Raw genomic sequence first — 20,389 nt, forward strand, 5'->3', positions numbered from 1 at the left:
GAGGGGAGAATGGGTCTGAAGTATACCATGTTTATCGTTGACTAGGGTGGGAGGGAGAATGGGTCCCAAGTATACCATGTTTATTGTTGACTAGGGTGTGAGGGGAGAATGGGTCCAAAAGTATACCATGTTTATCGTTGACTAGGGGTGTGAGGGAAAATGGGTCCCAAGTATACCATGTTTATTGTTGACTATGGGTGGGAGGGGAGAATGGGTCTCAAGTATACCATGTTTATCGTTGACTAGAGGTGGGAGAGGGAGAATGGGTACCAAGTATACCATGTTTATTGTTGACTAGGTAGGGAGGGGAGAATGGGTCTGAAGTATACCATGTTTATTGTTGACTAGGTAGTGGGAGGGGGAGAATGGGTCCCAAGTATACCATGTTTATTGTTGACTAGAGGTGGGGAGGGAGAATGGGTCTCAAGTATACCATGTTTATCGTTGACTAGAAGGTGGAGGGGAGAATGGGTCCCAAGTATACCATGTTTATTGTTGACTAGGGGTGGAGGGGAGAATGGGTCCAAAAGTATACCATGTTTATCGTTGACTAAGGTGGAGGGGGAAAATGGGTCCCAAGCATACCATGTTTATTGTTGACTATGGGTGGGAGGGAGAATGGGTCCCAAGTATACCATGTTTATCGTTGACTAGAGGTGGGGGGAGAATGGGTCCCAAGTATACCATGTTTATTGTTGACTAGGTAGTGGGAGGGAGAATGGGTCCCAAGTATACCATGTTTATTGTTGACTAGGGTGGGAGGGGAGAATGGGTCTCAAGTATACCATGTTTATCGTTGACTAGGGGTGGAGGGGAGAATGGGTCCAAAAGTATACCATGTTTTCGATGACTAGGGGTGGAGAGGGAGAATGGGTCCCAAGTATACCATGTTTATTGTTGACTATGGGTGGGAGGGGAGAATGGGTCCCAAGTATACCCATGTTTATCGTTGACTAGAGGTGGGAGGGGAGAATGGGTACCAAGTATACCATGTTTATTATTGACTAGAGGTGGGATGGGAGAATGGGTCCCAAGTATACCATGTTTATCGATGACTAGGGTTGGGAGGGAGAATGGGTCCCAAGTATACCATGTTTATTGTTGACTAGGGTTGGGGGAGGGAGAATGGGTCCCAACTATAACATGTTTATTGTTGACTATGGGTGGGAGGGAGAATGGGTCTCAAGTATACCATGTTTATTTTTGACTGAGGGCTGAGGGGAGAATGGGTCCCAAAGTATACCATGTTTATTGTTGACTGGAGGCTGTGAGGGAGAATGGGTCCCAAGTATACCATGTTTATTGTTGACTGGGGCTGTGAGGGGAGAATGGGTCCCAAAGTATACCATGTTTATTGTTGACTAGGGGTGGGAGGGAGAATGGGTCCCAAGTATACCATGTTTATTGTTGACTAGGGCTGTGAGGGGAGAATGGGTCTCAAGTATACCATGTTTATTGTTGACTAGGTAGTGGGAGGGGAGAATGGGTCCCAAATATACCATGTTTATTGTTGACTAGGGGTGGGAGGGGAGAATGGGTCTCAAGTATACCATGTTTATCGTTGACTAGGGTTGGGAGGGGGAGAATGGGTCCCAACTATACCATGTTAATTGTTGACTAGGGATGGAGGGGAGAATGGGTCCAAAAGTATACCATGTTTATTGTTGACTAGGGGTGTGAGGGAGAATGGGTCCCAAGTATACCATGTTTATTGTTGACTATGGGTGGAGGGAGAATGGGTCCTGAAGTATACCATGTTTATTGTTGACCAGGTAGTGGGAGGAGAATGGGTCCCAAGTATACCATGTTTATTGTTGACTAGGGGTGGGAGGGAGAATGGGTCTCATGTATACCATGTTTATCGTTGACTTCAGTGGGAGGGGGGAGAATGGGTCCCAAGTATACCATGTTTATTGTTGACTAGGGGGTGTGAGGGGAGAATGGGTCCAAAAAGTATACCATGTTTATCGTTGACTAGGGGGTGTGAGGGGAAAATGGGTCCCAAGTATACCATGTTTATTGTTGACTATGGGTGGGAGGGAGAATGGGTCTCAAGTATACCATGTTTATCGTTGACTAGAGGTGGGAGGGAGAATGGGTACCAAGTATACCATGTTTATTGTTGACTAGGTAGTGGGAGGGAGAATGGGTCTGAAGTATACCATGTTTATTGTTGACTAGGGTGGGAGGGAGAATGGGTCTCAAGTATACCATGTTTATTGTTGACTAGGGGTGGGAGGGAGAATGGGTCTCAAGTATACCATGTTTATCGTTGACTAGGGGTGGGAGGGAGAATGGGTCCCAAGTATACCATGTTTATTGTTGACTAGGGGTGGGAGGAGAATGGGTCCCCAAGCATACCATGTTTATTGTTGACTAGGGGTGGGGAGGGGAGAATGAGTCTCAAGTATACCATGTTTATTGTTGACTAGGGGTGGGAGGGAGAATGGGTCTCAAGTATACCATGTTTATCGTTGACTAGGGTGGGAGGGGAGAATGGGTCCAAAAGTATACCATGTTTATCGTTGACTAGGGGTGTGAGGGGAGAATGGGTCCCAAGTATACCATGTTTATTGTTGACTATGGGTGGGAGGGGAGAATGGGTCTCAAGTATACCATGTTTATCGTTGACTAGAGGTGGGAGGGGAGAATGGGTACCAAGTATACCATGTTTATTATTGACTAGAGGTGGGAGGGGAGAATGGGTACCAAGTATACCATGTTTATTGTTGACTAGGGGTTGGAGGGGAGAATGGGTCCCAAGTATACCATGTTTATTGTTGACTAGGGGTGGGACGGGAGAATGGGTCCAACGCATACCATGTTTATTGTTGACTAGGGTTGGGAGGGGAAAATGGGTCCCAAGTATACCATGTTTATCGTTGACTGCCGAGGAGGCTGGGAACACGTGACACCGCACCCTCCCCGATTGACACGGGTCGATGCATTGATTCAGTTATCCCCGTGGCACACAGCCACCTCAGCGCAACGAAGACGACTGTCGTAAACATATGGTCAAGTATGCTAGTTAGTATCACCTAAGCTCTATGGTACCTTTGTGCAACGGAGAAGAAAAGACCTCTTTAGATAGAAACATCAAACAATTTCTATTATCTTACTTTGTCATATCGATTTTCTGCAGCCTCGCATGGAAGTCACGTGACGCCCTTGTGTAGTTGTCCGCAGCTGATTGGATTGCATCTGGGAACACAAAAACGATGATAAAAACGACCAAACCCTTTCCACATCCACAAGTAATCTCTGCTAAAAGCAGAGCCGATTGTACAATTCCGACGATATCAAAAACATATGCTCTCTTGACTGTTGTTTAATGCTACGTGCAGCATTATTCCAGCTTGTAAATAACCGTTATTCCAGCTTGTAAATAACCATTATTCCAGCTTGTAAATAATCGAGTCTGACATAAACATCGATCAACGCAGTCGGGATACGATGGCATATATCAAACCAGCAAGCCTGACCACCCGATCCCGTTAGTCGACAGGCGTGGGTTGCTGCAGATAAATTCTAACGGAAACTTGACTGGTTGTATATCAGACATATTGTCACAAGTGAAGACCAAGTTAGTCCCCAACATGAAGATCATGATCTATGTCAACTGTTGTTCCAGACAATCATTAATGTAAGATAAATGTTAGATCACAGTGTATTGATAGAGGTCGCTCTCGGATATTTGGTGTTTTGATGATGATTGGTTGGTTTCCATGGGAAAACAAAGACGCACAGGTGTACAGTTCGATTATACGGTTCCTGGTGTGTGAGGTGGCGAGGTGAAATTGGGTTTAACGTCGTGCTTGAGAATATTTCGCTCATATGACGACGTGCATGCGTGTGTATGGGTATGTGCGGCTGCTTGTACTAGCCCAGACTGAAGCTGGTTTTATAGTGCTAGCCCACTGAGATACCATGCCGCTGTGAAGCATGAATACCCCACTCAGACACATTATACTGACTCCGAGCCGACCAGTCCTTGTTGTACCCATTAATGCTGAGCGCCAGGCAGGGACCAACAAGTGCCATATTTTAACGTCTTTTGGTATGACGCGGTCGGGGATCGAACCCGACCGCTCTCCAGGCGGACGCTCTAACCACTACACCACGGAGGCGGTCTTCCAGGTGTGTGATTCCTGAAGCATTGAGTAGATACTAAAACCAAAATGTGTTTTAGGGTGATCAGTTAAAGATATTCGGTGTAATGAATAAAAAACAACATCAAAATAGAAATTTAAAGTAAACGCTGCTTTTTGCTGTCCTCTGTTCATCACCTATCAACAATATTTAACTGTTAAATGTTGACTTCTATTCAGCCATAATTAAATTAGTGATGGCTTCCATTTGTCATTTGTCAATCACACATCAACGCCAGTTATCTGTTGGCTTCCATTGTTCTCTATCTCTATAGTCTTATTACCTTTGTTGTTCTTACATGTATATATATCTAATATATATATATATATATATATATATATATATATATATATATATATATATATATATACATACTTTCTGCCTCATACTATTCATTCACCCGATAAAGGAATAAAGATATACTCCGAAATGTTGTGTACCGCATAATACAGAAGTTGACATATATATATCTAAATCGCGTTATCTTTGCGAAATAACCTTCACCTTCACAGAACATGACGTAATGTGATGTGACCTAACGCCATGGACGTCACTGACGTTTAAGCATTGGATGAAAACAGGTAACGCTTACCAAGCTCACGCCTTACTTACCTGACACAATGTTCCACTGCTTAAATTCATCCCGATTGGCTTTAAAGACATTTTTAACGAATCTGTGAATGTCCGCAGCGTAATCTCGTACGTCAAACGGTAATATCAGTGAATCAACGAGATCTCGTGTCAGCTCGATATACAGCGCGGCGAGAGTTCGGCAAACTCTGAATTCTGGATCCATCATCTTGACAAAACGGTAGCCATCGTATAGGGTGTGGTACAAGGGGTACACGCCTCGTTGGATTCTGTCTCCCAGGTCCTGCAAAATATCATAGGTTTACATACATTCTACTTCCGTGTGTAGGTCCTGCAAAATACCATAGGTTTACACGCATTCTACTTCCGGGTGTAGGTCCTGCAATATGTCACAGGTTTACATTTTACTTCCGGGTGTAGGTCCTGGAATATATCATAGGTTTACACACTTTCTACGTCCGAGTGTAGGTCCTGTGATATAATACAGGTTTACATACATTCTACGTCCGGGTGTAGCTCCTGCAATATATCGTAGGTTTACGTACATTCTACTTCCGGGTGTAGGTCCTGGAATATATCACATGTTTATAGGCATTCTACTTCCGGGTATAAAACTACCATTGTCCACAGAACCGTAAGACCAAGGCTCTGTTTCACAAAGCAATCTTAGCGCAATGGCTGGCTTAACTCTGACATTGTTACTTTGTTACAGATCTTCCCTGGTCTTATCGCTGAGGTCGATATGGATTGCTCAAACTATAGATCACATTATTTTCTTACTTGGTTTATTTATCAGATGTTCTCCGTTGCCGGTGGAAACTACTGATCAGTCTCAGTCAATTATTTATAAGTGTATTATCAATTCCAAATGGAAACAACATATATATCAAAATATAATGAATCTGATGAATGCACATTCATATCGGTCAAAGGATAATGAATTCAGTGTATATATCACAAGAGGCATATCAGCGAATCTACATTCACGATACACTGTTATGTACAGGCAATGATGTAACACCAGGTGTTCTTACCCGGTGAACGTCTAACGCTACCGGTTGGACTCATGGTAAAGTTTACGACATACAAATATCCAGTAAGTCAATATGTTATATTTCAAAGAAGCCTTTCATCTCACCACGTATACATAACTGCCCTCAGTTGTAGGGATGCCTACATCTTGTTCAAACGGCAAAAGTCTGATCCAGCGCCTGGGAGGGTAACACTGCAAAACCAGGCCTTAAACAATGGATAGCACACAAAACCACACAGGAACATTTGAACATATAGCCGCTCAGTCGCACTGTTGTGATATTGTATTAATTATTAATAATATGTAAAATGCAAGACAGAAAAGAGTAAATGCATCCCCGATACCCGCCCCCAAAAATAAAAAATAAAAAAATAAAAAAATAAATATGCAAAACAAAAGCCAAAGAAAAACCCCAACAAACCAAGCCAAAAAAAAAAAAAAAAAAAATAAAATAAAATAAAATAAAATAAAATAAAATAAAATAAAATAAAATAAAATAAAATAAAATAAAATCAATAAATAAATAAAAATATTACCGTTCATTTGTTGGTTTCGCACATTAGTTTGCAAAGAATTATCAATACCATAATACAATAACAATACCAGTTTTCTGTTCTATAATTTCGTCATACGTGTATCACTTCCTTGCTTGCACTTACCGAGGATACGCCTTGTCCAGGGCGTCGGGATTGCGCTCACGCCACACATCAAATAACGTCCTCCCGTCCATATGGGCATCAGGGACCTGATGGGATGGAGATGTGTGAAAATATTGAACCGTAACACTGCAAGTCTGGAAGCATTTTGTGAAACATGTCAGATTGCATTACAACGTGTTGAGTAAGTACATCAAACAAGCAGTGTGTACTTGTGGTCAAGTAAAATACAATAACCACCCCCACCCCACCCCCACCCCAAACAAACAAACAAACAAACAAAACAAACACAAAACAAAACAACAAAAACAAAAACAAAAAACAAAAACAACAACCCCAAAACCAAAACAAAAATAACAACAAAAACACACACACACACGAAACACACACACAGAACATACGTGAGTGAGTGAGTTTTGTTTTACGCCGCACTCAGCAATATTCCAGCTATATGGCGGCTACATAAACCTTATGGGAATGCGAACCTTCATCAGCATTGAAGGAACATGACTGATATCACTTGTTACGCATTCATCACCAACATGTCGTCTTCCTGGAAGCTACACTTACACTAGAGTGACTAACTCCACATGGAGGATATATGATACCTTTCTCGCTGCTCGGTAAACTGCCTGTTTCAAGGTTGGTGTAGCTTTCAGGTTCAAGGTGTAGTTTCCTGAAATACCCAGATCCACGGGGTAATATATTAGACGATCTGTACAAGTTGTTTAAATTTCAGAATGTATGGCTGTGTCAATAATAAACTAAAAGATCTAAAATATATCAATAATAAACTTAAAAACCTACAATATATCAATGATAAACTAAAAGCTTTAAAATGCATCAATAATAAGCTTAAAGATCTAAAATATATCAATAACAAACTTAAAGACCTAAAGTCTTGATTACATGATCACAAGAATGCAAAGTTGCTATTGTAAGTCGTACAAATGATGCTACTCCGAATATGGAAACCATCTTCTGATTATAATCCTTCTTGTCCTCGGGGTGCAACTGACTGACTACCTCTTGCTAGCGGGATGGTGCCACGTGGGATGCATGTGTTGGATGTGAACTTTATTCACTCAAGGCTACAATGTACCATGATGAGGTGTAAACGTCCAGCTAACGTGTTTTTTCAGCCAGTGGTTTAAGGTCACCATTGATAATTTTAATGACCATTTTGATACCCAAAAAGGCAACTCAATAACACCGTCATTGAATGTCGACAAGGTGTCTGATTAGACAGCCATCATGTACTTCTCTGAGTGATATTTTGAAGTTGGTGTGATGAACAAGGGAGATAATTGTATGGATATACAACTTCTTTATTATAATATAGGCAACGTTTCTGTGGAGATGGTAACATCAGTAAAATAATTATCATCACGTTAGCATCTATACCGACAAGTCGCATATATTGCATAATATTTAACAAAATATATTGTATGTCCAGAAAACTATCTCCAGCAAAGGCGGATCCAGAGGGGTGGTTCCGCCCCTGTCCAGGGTTCACCCACAACACGTAACCGTGCTTTGCTACTGTGTTTAACTCTGGTCACCATTCAGGAATCCATTTCTTGTTGAGAGGACATGGCATACGCCAACAGGCTGTTACTGTCACAAGGTCTCTTGGAAGTGAGATTTTAAAGGTTGCTTTAGATTCATGTGTGTATGTCGGTTATTTATCTGTTTTACTGTGGTATAAACGTTAAACAGGCAGAGCTGTCTCTATCAATGCGAGAAACAAACGAACATGACGTACCAATTGTAATAAGGTCAATGTTGATATAGGCAACCGCTTGGCTCTGGAGCCATTTAATATTTTCCTGCAATTGAATGTGTGAATAAGATGAACATACTTTAAATGACACCAATCTAACCTGAACGCATAACAGAAATTCTTTTGAAATAAACCTGGTCTTTTTAACTATCAAAGCATGTTGCCACCTTGAACACCAGAAAACATTTAAGAAAAGTCTTCGTACGTTAATCAAGAATGTTAAAGTGTTCTGTCGTCAACTGCTTGGATTTTTGCGCATCTATTGCAATGACGAATGATCACAGGGAAACCATCTGCCAAGTCAAACCAGATTTCCCATCCCTCCAGATCAAATATTGTCTACAACATGCCCACACATTTATCTCCTCAGTTTTGTCCAAGAACATGTTCATAATTACCTCTCACGGTTTTGTTCAGAACATGCTCACCTCCACCCACTCGTACGACCCAACAAGACCAAATTCCTCCGCGTCCCAGCTGCAGAAAATGACCGACCGTCGTGGCTTCCAGCCTGCCAAATACATAACATGTTGAATTCGGATACATCTGGCTGCAATACACCTCAGTGATAGAAAATCATGTGGACTATAGAGAGATATGGTAGTTTAGAGTGCGTTATGGTGATTGTTGGACTGTAAGATTGAGTAAGCATGGATCAGTAGAGAAAAGTACATTACAATCCGCTCATTCTAACAACTCATCGGCTTATGATGTTATCTTAACACTCACACGAAGTCTCGTTAGCCCCTGTCAATACGCCAAGGTTGCAGTAATGAAATGTGCTGATTTGGAATGCCCATTCTAATCAGTAGAAAACACTCATTTTCAATGAGCAGTACGAGCATATAACATTACCAGTACCATTTTTCACCTGCTTGGCGTAAACTCTGGACATTTCCAAAAGGGCAGCGGTTCCGGAAGAAGGATCTGTTCCACCATACACCCATGCGTCTCTATGGTTACCAACCAACACAACACGGTCTGGGAATATTAAATAAACGATAGATTAAGCTAAAAAAGCTTTGACATATTCATGAGAAATCCATGATAAAATCAGAATCTGTAGTACGATTTCTATCATGAACCATTGTTTGTAGATCATTACAAAAATATTGATACCAGATCTTCGTATCCTTTGTTGTTTTTAAATCCAAATGGTACTACGTCCTCTTATCTTCAATACTTCACTTGAAACTTGTCTACATTTCTCAATTGCCCAGGTGCTAAGAGCATGTACATTGTATATTTAAGCCACATAGCTTATGTAACACAGGTAACCTTTATCACGTCATACAGGTAATAATGAACATGAGATGAATTAGGATGTTTCAGGTGTAAGTTTCCAGATTGATGTGACAATACTCACCATTTTCAATTGTTCCTTCTAATTTGGCCAAAACGTTATAGATTGTAACCGTCTTGAGGTGATTCCTGACATCCAGCTTGACACGTCTGAAACATATTGAACATTTCACCTCATTAAAGTATAGCTTGTTTTAATCAAGATTTGTCATTGTGAATGCGCACATGTTACTTTAAGAACCTGTTAATCAATCGTTACCATGTCAGTAGGAGATGTTGAGAGATACACTTACTTGTCATCCTTCATAGTTCCAACAAGTCTGTAGGTGATGTTGAGAGATACACTTACTTGCCATCCTTCATAGTTCCAACAAGTCTGTTGGTGATGTTGGGAGATACACTTACTTGTCATCCTTCATAGTTCCACCAAGTCTGTAGGTGATGTTGAGAGATACACTTACTTGCCATCCTTCATAGTTCCAACAAGTCTGTAGGTGATGTTGAGAGATACACTTACTTGCCATCCTTCATAGTTCCACCAAGTCTGTAGGTGATGTTGAGAGACACACTTACTTGCCATCCTTCATAGTTCCACCAAGTCTGTAGGTGATGTTGAGTGATACACTTACTTGCCATCCTTCATAGTTCCACCAAGTCTGTTGGTGATGTTGAGTGATACACTTACTTGCCATCCTTCATAGTTCCACCAAGTCTGTAGGTGATGTTAAGTCCTCCTTGCCAGTCGGCTGGAGCTGCATCTCCCTCCATTTCCCTAGAAACATGTCAGATCAAATGTGTATTTAGTGAGAAGTGCAATATAATACTTAGTTAGCGCACAATGATAAACTACTGTTGATTATCGGCTGTTCCGTTATTTTTGAACCATTATGTTTTCTTTAGCAACGTAAGGAATTCGTATAGGCGGATGATCGAGCTCATTATTCTCTGGCAAGCACCTGGTATTCACTATTTGATTGTGATCCATAAACACATCGCCTGATGCAGTTGCCATTGTACGATCGGCTTCCGCATTTAGCAGATATTACTTGTAGATGTGGAAAGAGTTTGTCGCTCTTATTTATGCATTTGAATCAGAAATTCTGTTTGGACTAGCTCAATCAGATAGATGGATTACACAATGCCATTTAGGAACTGGTCAAATGTAACATATGTTATATATCGGACCAGTTGTCCGACTTCCATTTTTGTGGAAGTCACGGTGGCTGAGCGGGTTAGGTGCCTGGCTCTGAAGGTGTACATGTGGGTTCGAATACCGGGTGGGACTCAACCCAACAAAAGTACTATTATCTGTACTTTACTAAGAGAGTGTAAGCCCAAATATAAGATATGTTACAGATAGGTGGAATATGAATAAATGTTTAACTTAAGCTTCCTGTATACCAGTTATAACATTTCAAATAGCCATTTCCTGCTTTTGTATTCAAAGAAAATAACAACTGTTGTCAGTTAATGAAATTTCACGTCAAGTACTGTGAAAAGAATTATGTTCAATATGGTGGCATCATATGCGGAAAATGTTCCAAAGGAGAGTTTAAATGTGGGTTTCGGTGGTTCAGTGATAACAGGCACAAAATTGTAACAGAGGAAACAAAATTGGATTAGACCTATTCGGTCCAATCAGTTGTCATCCACACTCAAGCTGCCTTGCATGCACAGTTCCCCGTCGTCGTGGGAAGACCTCGCAAAACATAACCATGAATTGTCTTACCAAAGGACTTGCTACACGTGGCATATAACGCTACCGTGGAAGGTACATGCCACGAATTCTAACCAAGAAACGGGAGACGTTGGTACCTGAGCAGCATAAAGGCGTCACTGTAGCCGATGGGGTGGCAGGGGATTTGGGGCATCCTCATTTTCACCTCCTCCTCAGTAAGCCGTGATGTGTACCCTGTGTGATAATAAACTGATCAAATTAGTTTGTGTTTTTGTGAATTTTACAGGTCAGTTTGTCAAGAGACAAACATGATAATGGCAATGTTTGAACTGAGGTTAATTTTACCCACATACTGAATCCTGAAACAATTAGAATTACAAAATGCAAGTTAAACGTTATATATTGTCAAACATAGACAGCAATGTGTCCCATTCACAGTTGAGGAAGAGTCAGTATAACGTGATGATATACTTTTAAAACAATTCCAGTTGAAGGGGCAAGAATTAGCACTGAAGCGTCGTGCAAAGAATAAATAGAAGTTGTTATCCATAAATTCATGTTTTCATGTTGTCCAACTTCTAAATGCCGTTCAAGAACTTTCAGGAACCTAATCCAATTCCAATAAGCTAAATGTGGAGTAGGATCTCATGCAACTTTAGTTGCATTTTTCTTTCATGATGCATCGTTGTACAGAATGGAAAATGTTGATTATATCAGAGTATATCCAAATACATTTCATTTGTCATTTAAAACTACAAAGTATCTCATCCACTAATTGCATCTGTGTTTTGTAGAGGGGTTGAAATAGTCCCAAATGACGTCATCAAACACCTAGTTGATCTCATTTCACAGGGTCAATGACCTTGGAGAACAGCGGGTATAGTCCCAAATGACGTCATCATCGAACACCTGGTTGACCTCTCATATCACAGGGATCAATGACCTTGTACTGAGCTGACCCTAAGAAATCAGGGTCATGGGTGTCCGTCGTTGGTCTCGAGGGATTAATAACAGCGTGCCCCCCCTTGGGAAACGCATGACACATCATAGCATCACACCATGACATCACGCCATTAATTTGGACCAATCAGCGTAGAGCAGCTATCGATCTCACTGGACCACTGACCACAAACTTGTTTCATCCGGTTTCAATTCTACCTATATAAACCCCTTCTGACAGTGAGTTGAGGTTATCATGCACTAACTACATGTCTTTTTACAAAATGTTTATATTTTCCATACTCAATAACCTTTTCTGTCGCCTGTTGAGAAAACCTGTTATATCTCAAATATCAAAGCGTGCGCCGTTGAGGCATGGTGAATTAAACTGGCTGCCTCCACACACGTCCCTCGTCTCACTCAGCCAAGGTGCAATATGATACCTCCTCAAGTTGTATTCAAAATCGTTGGTCTAACATTAGCCTGTCTCACGGTCCCTGAACCATATTATTTCCCTACAGTCTAGACCTCCCTGCAGTGCTAAGGCTCTAAATGAAGTCTAGATTTCCCCCAAGGTCTTCCGGGACTCCTTTTCAATGTAAATAGGTTTGTTTGTTACTATGCAAATTATATATTCAGAGACTAAACGTTAGTCTAGTCTAACATGTGCGCACATATATGTAAAAGAAATTATACGGGTTCAGTTCAAGGGTTTTATAACACATTTGTTCAATGCAACCCAACGAAATAGAATTTCAAATGTATTTCAAACTTACCGCTATTCACATTCCATATTTGAATATCCAATCCATATTGTCATTGTATCCTGCCTTTTAATTCCAACATATGTTTGTGATTGTTTTAAATTCCATACTATTCCAGTGTATCCAATGGGTGTGGGGGGTTGGGTGGGGGTGGGTGTTGGTTCAAGGATGATATTGAAGTGTTATACCAAAATCCCATATTTTTGTGATTGTATTGATCAACCACCAAAAAACATGAGACTGATATACACTTCCATGTAAATGTAACATATGTTATATTTGGGATTGTGTCGTACAAAGCGCTCTCTCACAGTGCTAGCAGAGACGCAATCTGGTGACCGACATTTGCGTATGTGGGACTATGATGTGGCAGGGGGTCAGTGGAGGGGAGGGATGAGGGGTGGGGGCACTGCTGTGGCAGGGGGAGGGAAGTTTCTGTCGACAGTTAGCCTGGAGATTTCTCGCGAGTGTAAACAACCTATGTTAATATGATGATCAGCCCATGAATTACTCCCTACTTTCAAACTAAATAGTATGATTTTGTATTGAATGAATGCATCATGATAAGACAATACTTGATGTATTTTAGAACCAAAAACATCCATAAAAAGAAATGATACATGCTCGTTAGAATGAACTCTAGCTAGGGCGTGTCAGCTTTGACTGTAGAAATGTGTGTTCTCGTCATTGAGATTGTACATCATATTTAGGAATGCAACTTTCATGGAATTCATCTAAAATTCCATCAGGAATGGGATGTAATTGTAAAGTGTTAGCATGGAAGAGTAATCATAAATGTATGCATGACAACGCACTGGTATATATTATTATTATATGGGTATTTATGTAGCACTATAGTCCAGCCCGCATGCATGCTCAAAGCGCTGGTAAATTTTTCCTTGGATGTCAATCACAGCCATATTACCATTCTCAATTCCCTGGGGAGCATCTTGCTGCCACTAGGCGCACCAAGTTAATGTGGTTTTCCCATCCTGAAGCTGGATAATTTGGATAGTAACAAACAAACCTATTTAAACTGAAAAGGAGTCCCGGAAGACCTTGGGGGAAATCTAGACTTCATTTAGAGCCTTAGCACTGCAGGGAGGTCTAGACTGTAGGGAAATAATATGGTTCAGGGACCGTGAGACAGGCTAATGTTAGACCAACGATTTTGAATACAACTTGAGGAGGTATCATATTGCACCTTGGCTGAGTGAGACGAGGGACGTGTGTGGAGGCAGCCAGTTTAATTCACCATGCCTCAACGGCGCACGCTTTGATATTTGAGATATAACAGGTTTTCTCAACAGGCGACAGAAAAGGTTATTGAGTATGGAAAATATAAACATTTTGTAAAAAGACATGTAGTTAGTGATAACCTCAACTCACTGTCAGAAGGGGTTTATATAGGTAGAATTGAAACCGGATGAAACAAGTTTGTGGTCAGTGGTCCAGTGAGATCGATAGCTGCTCTACGCTGATTGGTCCAAATTAATGGCGTGATGTCATGGTGTAATTCTATGATATGTCATCCGTTTCCCCACGAGGCGCGCGGTCATTAACCCCCGAGACCAACGACGGACACCCATGACCCTGATTTCCTAGGTCAGCTCAGTACAAGGTCATTGACCCCTGTGAAATGAGGTCAACCAGGTGTTTGATGACTTCATTTGGGACTATTTCAACCCCTCTACAACATCTGTGTATAAGGAAAACATGTCATTAATGAAATTGGGTATTAGTTATTGCCTTTATGAAAAGTGGATGAGGCAGTGTCTTATAAGTATATCCAACTATTCATATACGTATGGACATTACCCGAACCTTTCAGATGTGTAGCGCCAGAAACATCTTTCAGGGCATGATTACATTCCTATTAGTGTTATGTTTATAACGGAGTAAAATACTGCCGTTGTCAGCCTGACTATATCGTGTAGCTCCCTGATGGTGTAACACAACAGGCACGTGTTCGTGCAGTACACATTAATTGTAAAGGCAAGACCATGGCAGGCAATACATAATAACGTCCGTCTTTTCTATCACCAGTTTCACAAAGTATACCCACTGTGCACCAAGTAGTGGTATACACAAGGGTGGAAATATTTAATAGTGTGGAAAGACCTACATGTAGCAGGATATCCAGGTGTAGCCTGGTCGCCCTTGATCACGACAATATTTCCCCTTTGAACTCCTGTCGGAGGAAGCCACATGCTCTCTGGGTAAAAGTTGTCTCCCTTGGCAAAATCCCCCGGATCCATGAATAGGATGATTCCAACGGCGCCATATTGATGAGCGAAATATACCTGAAAACCCGATAACCTAAGATCACATGTGTGGTATTATAATTGTAATTAACAATATAATGTAGATTTATATGTATTTAAGATGTACGACTGTATAACTGTATGTCCTGAAACGGTGTCATGATGATTCCAACGGCGCCATATTGATGAGCGAAATATACCTGAAAACCCGATAACCTAAGATCACATGTGTGGTATTATAATTGTAATTAACAATATAATGTAGATTTATATGTATTTAAGATGTACGACTGTATAACTGTATGTCCTGAAACGGTGTCATGATGATTCCAACGGCGCCATATTGATGAGCGAAATATACCTGAAAACCCGATAACCTGAGATCACATGTGAGGTATTATAATTGTAATTAAACAATATAATGTAGATTTATAAGTATCCAAGATGTACGACTGTATAAATGTACGTCCTGAAACGGTGCCATGAACTCACCTTATTCCCTCGAAATATCTTTCCATACCGAGCAATGGCGATCTTGCCTGAGACACTCACACCTAGGCGGGTGAGGTTCTCGAAGTCAACATCTCGACCGTAGTTTACATACACAAGTTCTGCCTGAATAAGAAATAGGGTTCCAATAACTGTCGCAGAAAAGGTATCTATCGGTATTGCAGCAAACAATGACAATATTTTTGAATTACTTTTTAGAAGTTAATACAACACACTTGATATGGATGTGCAACTCTTTATTATTTACACACGACGTTTCTGGGCTAATACTTGCTCCTTCATCAGGTGAATGACAGTGAATAGTTACAGAGAAGTTGTCATATAAAAAAGATTAAACATGGATTTTGTATCTGTACCAAACATCGCATTGAAAGAAGAAAGAAATTAGAATCCAAGTCAACACTCTCTTTGATAACAAATATGACATCAAATCAAATCAATCAATAGCAAGTCCGTATAATATTAGCAGGGTTACATCATACATTATATACATTTGAAATTCATGTTGGGTTATAGTTTCTCTTAATGTTTGATGGGTACAATGTGTGAAGCCCATTTCTGGTGTCCCCGACCGTGATATTGCTGGAATATTGCTAAAAGCGGCGTAAAACTAAACTCACCCACTCACTCTTAATGTTTGAAATATCAGGATTTCCTGTTCATATAGGCCCAATATAGCAACTGAAGGGAAGACAAAGACAAGCTGTCAGCCTTTTAAACATACGCTATATTTAATATGCAGCAGGGGCTAACATATTTTATTATGTATATATTTGACATTCATCTTGACATTCATCTTGGGTTATATATAGTTTCTCGTAATGTTTGAAATATAAGCCTTTTCCAGTTCGAAAGAAGGGAACATAAAGACTGCCAGCCTTGTGAGCATAGGCCATATTGTTCATAGTGAAACTAAATATTCAAATTTGACATGTCCTTTCTAGACCAGTTGTTCGTGGTGTTAAACTATGACAGGTCTACCAGAGGGATGGTGAACTGTATTTGTTAACGCTGAAAAGGCTGGAATCTCTGTTTCAAAATCAATGTTTCTGGTCTTGAAAGTCTCAGGCAACATTTCTTAGTGTTTCAGTGGTAAACAAGGGTGTTGTGGAAAGAGTACATCAATGGATAAAACTGATTATGGATATGTTTAGAAAACAAACATACGTGAATGTTATGTAGCGTGTACCACTGCTCTTTCCACATCGAACAAGACCGAAGTGAAGTTCAAACCAATCTGATTTATATCTATTCTTGCTTGAAATTCAGTATAATTCTCCATCATTCTTAACTGCCAAGTACATTAGTCAACAACCCCCAAATATTTGGCATCAGAAAAACACCATAGAGTTTACTTTTCCAAAATGCATTCCATGGTATATTTTTCTATTTTGGCAGAGAAATGCAATAGACCAGGTATATCATTGCAACAATGTATTCTGCAATCTATTTCGCACAAAAAATTCGTGTGTAAGCACATCTTCAATGTCAAAAGTCAAGGTAGAATTCAGAAACTGTGAAGCCCTGAAAATGCATATTTTCTCATCAATCTAACACAGGACCAGCATCTTAAAGCTTTACTCGTGATTGATTGTATAGCATGCTATTCATCTGTTTACTTAACATGCACATGAAACTGTTTAAACTGAAACACATATTCTGAGCGGTTTTATACTTCGGATGAAAACGTATGAAAACGTTAATCAGTTGAAGTATATTTTCTCATTTCATTTCACTCGACGGTGTAGCTACTTACCTATCTTGGCGTTGTCTTATACGGACATTATTGTTATAGTCTACTTCTCTAATATCTAAATGCAATACATGTTTATTCACGTTTATCTCTATACTATACTACATAATAGTTGTTAAATATGTGGAATCATTTCTACAGCTTGATATATTCATCACTTAGTGAAAAAATATCACCAGAATATATCCACGTTAAATGTTTACCCCCCCCCTGGTCATGAAATCAAGATTGACAAAAACAAAGGGGGAGGTTGGAGTCCTTGTCTGACACCTGTAGAACATTAGAACTTGTCAGAGCTGGGCATATAGATATATCATCACCTGTGGTTGTCCGCTGGGGGAGAAAGCGTTGTAAGGTTGGACTGCTTCAGGGTGAGTCTCCTCGTCAGAGAAGGCTATCTCTCTCGGCGTTGACTGGAACAGCTCCCTTCCATTTGGTGCAGTGAGGGTAGCCTAGGTGTGTTAGCTTATGTTCATTGATTATTGAATTATTTCATCTAAGAAAGCAGTTTACATTTATCGATATTTCTAAACAATATTTCTCAAAATATATTTTAACGGTAAAGCAATACCACAGTACATTATCACTCCAGAACAGCAAAACATTATAATAGTATATAGGTACAAGTCTTGAAAGTGTACCGTGTTATTGTGGTTGTCATCCGGGTATGACAGGAGTACGTCATACGGCACCATCTGTACGTCGTATCCTTGTTCTAGCCACTGATCCCTGACGTACTCTGCCGTACGGTAGTTACCCGGCTCGCCAGCAAGATGAGGACGCCTCGTCAACTCCCTTTAAGTATGTTGGTGACAAGGACGGACAATGGACATGGTTTCAAATTTGAATGGAAAGGTAAATTAAATTTTTCATCTGTAGTTTTTAGCATTGAGCCACTTCTGTACAATCTCCAGGCAACCATAAATTGAAACCCCATGTTGAATGTCTGGTTGGCCTACCAGCTAGGTGAAGACGCCTGGTCAGTTCCTTTACATGAATGAATGAATGAATGAATGAATGAATGAATGAATGAATGAATGAATGAATGAATGAATGAATGAATGAATGAATGAAGGAAGGAAGGAAGGAAGGAAGGAAGGAAGGAAGGAAGGAAGGAAGGAAGGAAGGAAGGGAGGAAGGTACCCAGGTATGGTTTTCATAAATCTTGCTCCAAGGCTGTTTGGTCAGGATTACAGAGTATTTAAGGCCAAAGCAAGGTTTTCGAAATGCTTTGTGGCTGGGAGACGTGGTGGGCAGTATCGTTGACCAGAAAGACGTATTTCGAATCGTACAATGTTCTGTGCTTTTACTGGCGAGTCATTTACTTGCCCTAGCATATGTGTGTCACTTGTTCCACTGGTAATGAAATGTCATGACCTGCTTTCGCCTAGTATCATCAAATTTTCATGGTGATTGATGAAGACATTCTTAGGATATAGTCGTATAACGATGTCGTTATTTAATCTTGAAGCGAGGTCTTGAATTGGTTGTGTTGTTCTGAATGGAACCTTTCGACATACCAGCATATCTAATAGCAGGTGCAATTACTGAAGTACTTACTTGAGATGTTTGTCAATGTTTGAAGGGTCCACCTCACTGATCAATCGCTGACTGATGCCTTCTTCAGCTTCTCGTGTCAACCGCCTCAGTGTATCGTCCGTGGGGGGCCTTGCTGGCGCAAACACACCAATCAACACCCCAATAATAAAGGTGAACGCACCCACAATGACAACCACCAGTATCCATCGTTTTGCAGCTGAATTCATCTTCTTGAAATAATCCTGAATCATCAAAATGAAATTACAAAAAGGTTAAAGCTTTCATAAATGCGTCGCTATCATTTGTGTTCCAAATGAATATACGTTCGTGCATACTCTTTTTCATTTCCTTTGTAGGTTAATTTTAATATATATACGGTATTATATTCAAATGACAGATTCTGTTTATTTATGTGCACGTAGTATGCTATAACAAATGAGATAATGAGTATATGAGATAAACATGTTTTAAATGCAGATAAATGTAACAAGTATATTTAAACATGACAGCGATAACTGAGACGCACTAGCAGTTTAGGCGAAGGCTTTCACTGGATACTGAGTTAAGCTACACGAGTTACGTTCAGTGCATGGAGACCTAAATCAAAGAAACACTTAGTGCATTTGGGCACAAACCCTTTCATTTCATTAAAACGTATGAAATAGATCTTAATGAAGAAATAGCGATAGAAAATAAAAGCGTCTGCAACTGGCGTTATGTCGAGTGATGATATACATTTATATAGCATATCAACATGCATCTATGAACTAATACATACAACTTACAGTTATATCTCCAAAACTGTCTAGTCGCGTATCCAGTAAACATGAATTCTTCCCCAGCAACTTCGCCTCCTTTTATGCTGACCTATATTTACATGTTGCCGGTCACGGGAACTGTCACGCGGAAGCATCATCTAACTGATGAATGTGTTACAGAGGCCGCCACACGAACGTAAATGTCACACCACGCTTTCGTGATTTCTCAAAACATATGTCATTGGTTTGCAAAACCAGGTTGCGCCGAGCTACCATGTGTTTGTACTGAAACATGCTGTGAATGCAAGGTTTGGTGTGTGAAACCAGGTTGCACTTAGCAAATTGTCCATACTTCAAAATGTGGTCCAAAAAAGAAAAGAAAAGATCATTATTATGCATGAAGGCCACCGGCCCATATACATATAACATATCTACAATCATAATATATTGGAAACATGACGTAAAACAATTAAGTATGTCTCTTTTTATAAGCAGTATATATGAATTTGCATAAATTTAATAATGCTTCATTTGAAGCGGAAGTTAACAGGCTTTTGAATATAAATATATTTGGAATTCGGTTGTAGACATGTGGAAAATAAAGTAATCTTTCTTCAGAATAATATTTGCATACTAAAAGAAAATGGAATTCATCCTCTATACCGTATTT

At 40.2% G+C, this 20,389-nt stretch overlaps 1 protein-coding gene across 1 annotated transcript; it reads right to left on the reverse strand.

Annotated features, from left to right (window-relative positions):
• Nucleotides 1-4,906: 4,906 nt before the first annotated feature.
• LOC124275188 (glutamate carboxypeptidase 2-like) lies at nt 4,907-19,920 on the reverse strand. Its single transcript, XM_046710680.1, has 16 exons — nt 19,747-19,920; nt 18,983-19,203; nt 18,064-18,217; nt 17,743-17,874; nt 15,652-15,774; nt 15,021-15,198; nt 11,330-11,426; nt 10,200-10,286; nt 9,579-9,664; nt 9,074-9,193; nt 8,641-8,723; nt 8,195-8,258; nt 7,038-7,105; nt 6,433-6,518; nt 5,879-5,965; nt 4,907-5,023 (listed from the first exon to the last, which is right to left on the reverse strand). Exons 2-15 carry the CDS (start codon nt 19,186-19,188, stop codon nt 5,914-5,916), a joined length of 1,536 nt encoding a protein of 511 aa, XP_046566636.1. The 5' UTR covers nt 19,189-19,203; nt 19,747-19,920; the 3' UTR covers nt 4,907-5,023; nt 5,879-5,913.
• Between the last annotated feature and the right edge of the window lie 469 nt (nt 19,921-20,389).

This window comes from Haliotis rubra, unplaced genomic scaffold (assembly GCF_003918875.1).
Source record: "Haliotis rubra isolate DU_JTF1 unplaced genomic scaffold, ASM391887v1 Scf1044, whole genome shotgun sequence".
NCBI classification, from domain to species: Eukaryota; Metazoa; Mollusca; class Gastropoda; order Lepetellida; family Haliotidae; genus Haliotis; species Haliotis rubra.

What these genes read in the sequence shown, in the direction of transcription:
- LOC124275188 (XM_046710680.1), bottom strand. Translation starts at nt 19,188, where the DNA reads ATGAATTCAGCTGCAAAACGATGGATACTGGTGGTTGTCATTGTGGGT. An exon ending in AGAAGGAACAATTGAAAATG is followed by an intron (nt 9,194 to 9,578) that starts GTGAGTATTGTC and finishes TAATATTCCCAG; the next exon opens with ACCGTGTTGTGTTGGTTGGT. An exon ending in CTGGACAAGGCGTATCCTCG is followed by an intron (nt 5,966 to 6,432) that starts GTAAGTGCAAGC and finishes CTGGTTTTGCAG; the next exon opens with TGTTACCCTCCCAGGCGCTG.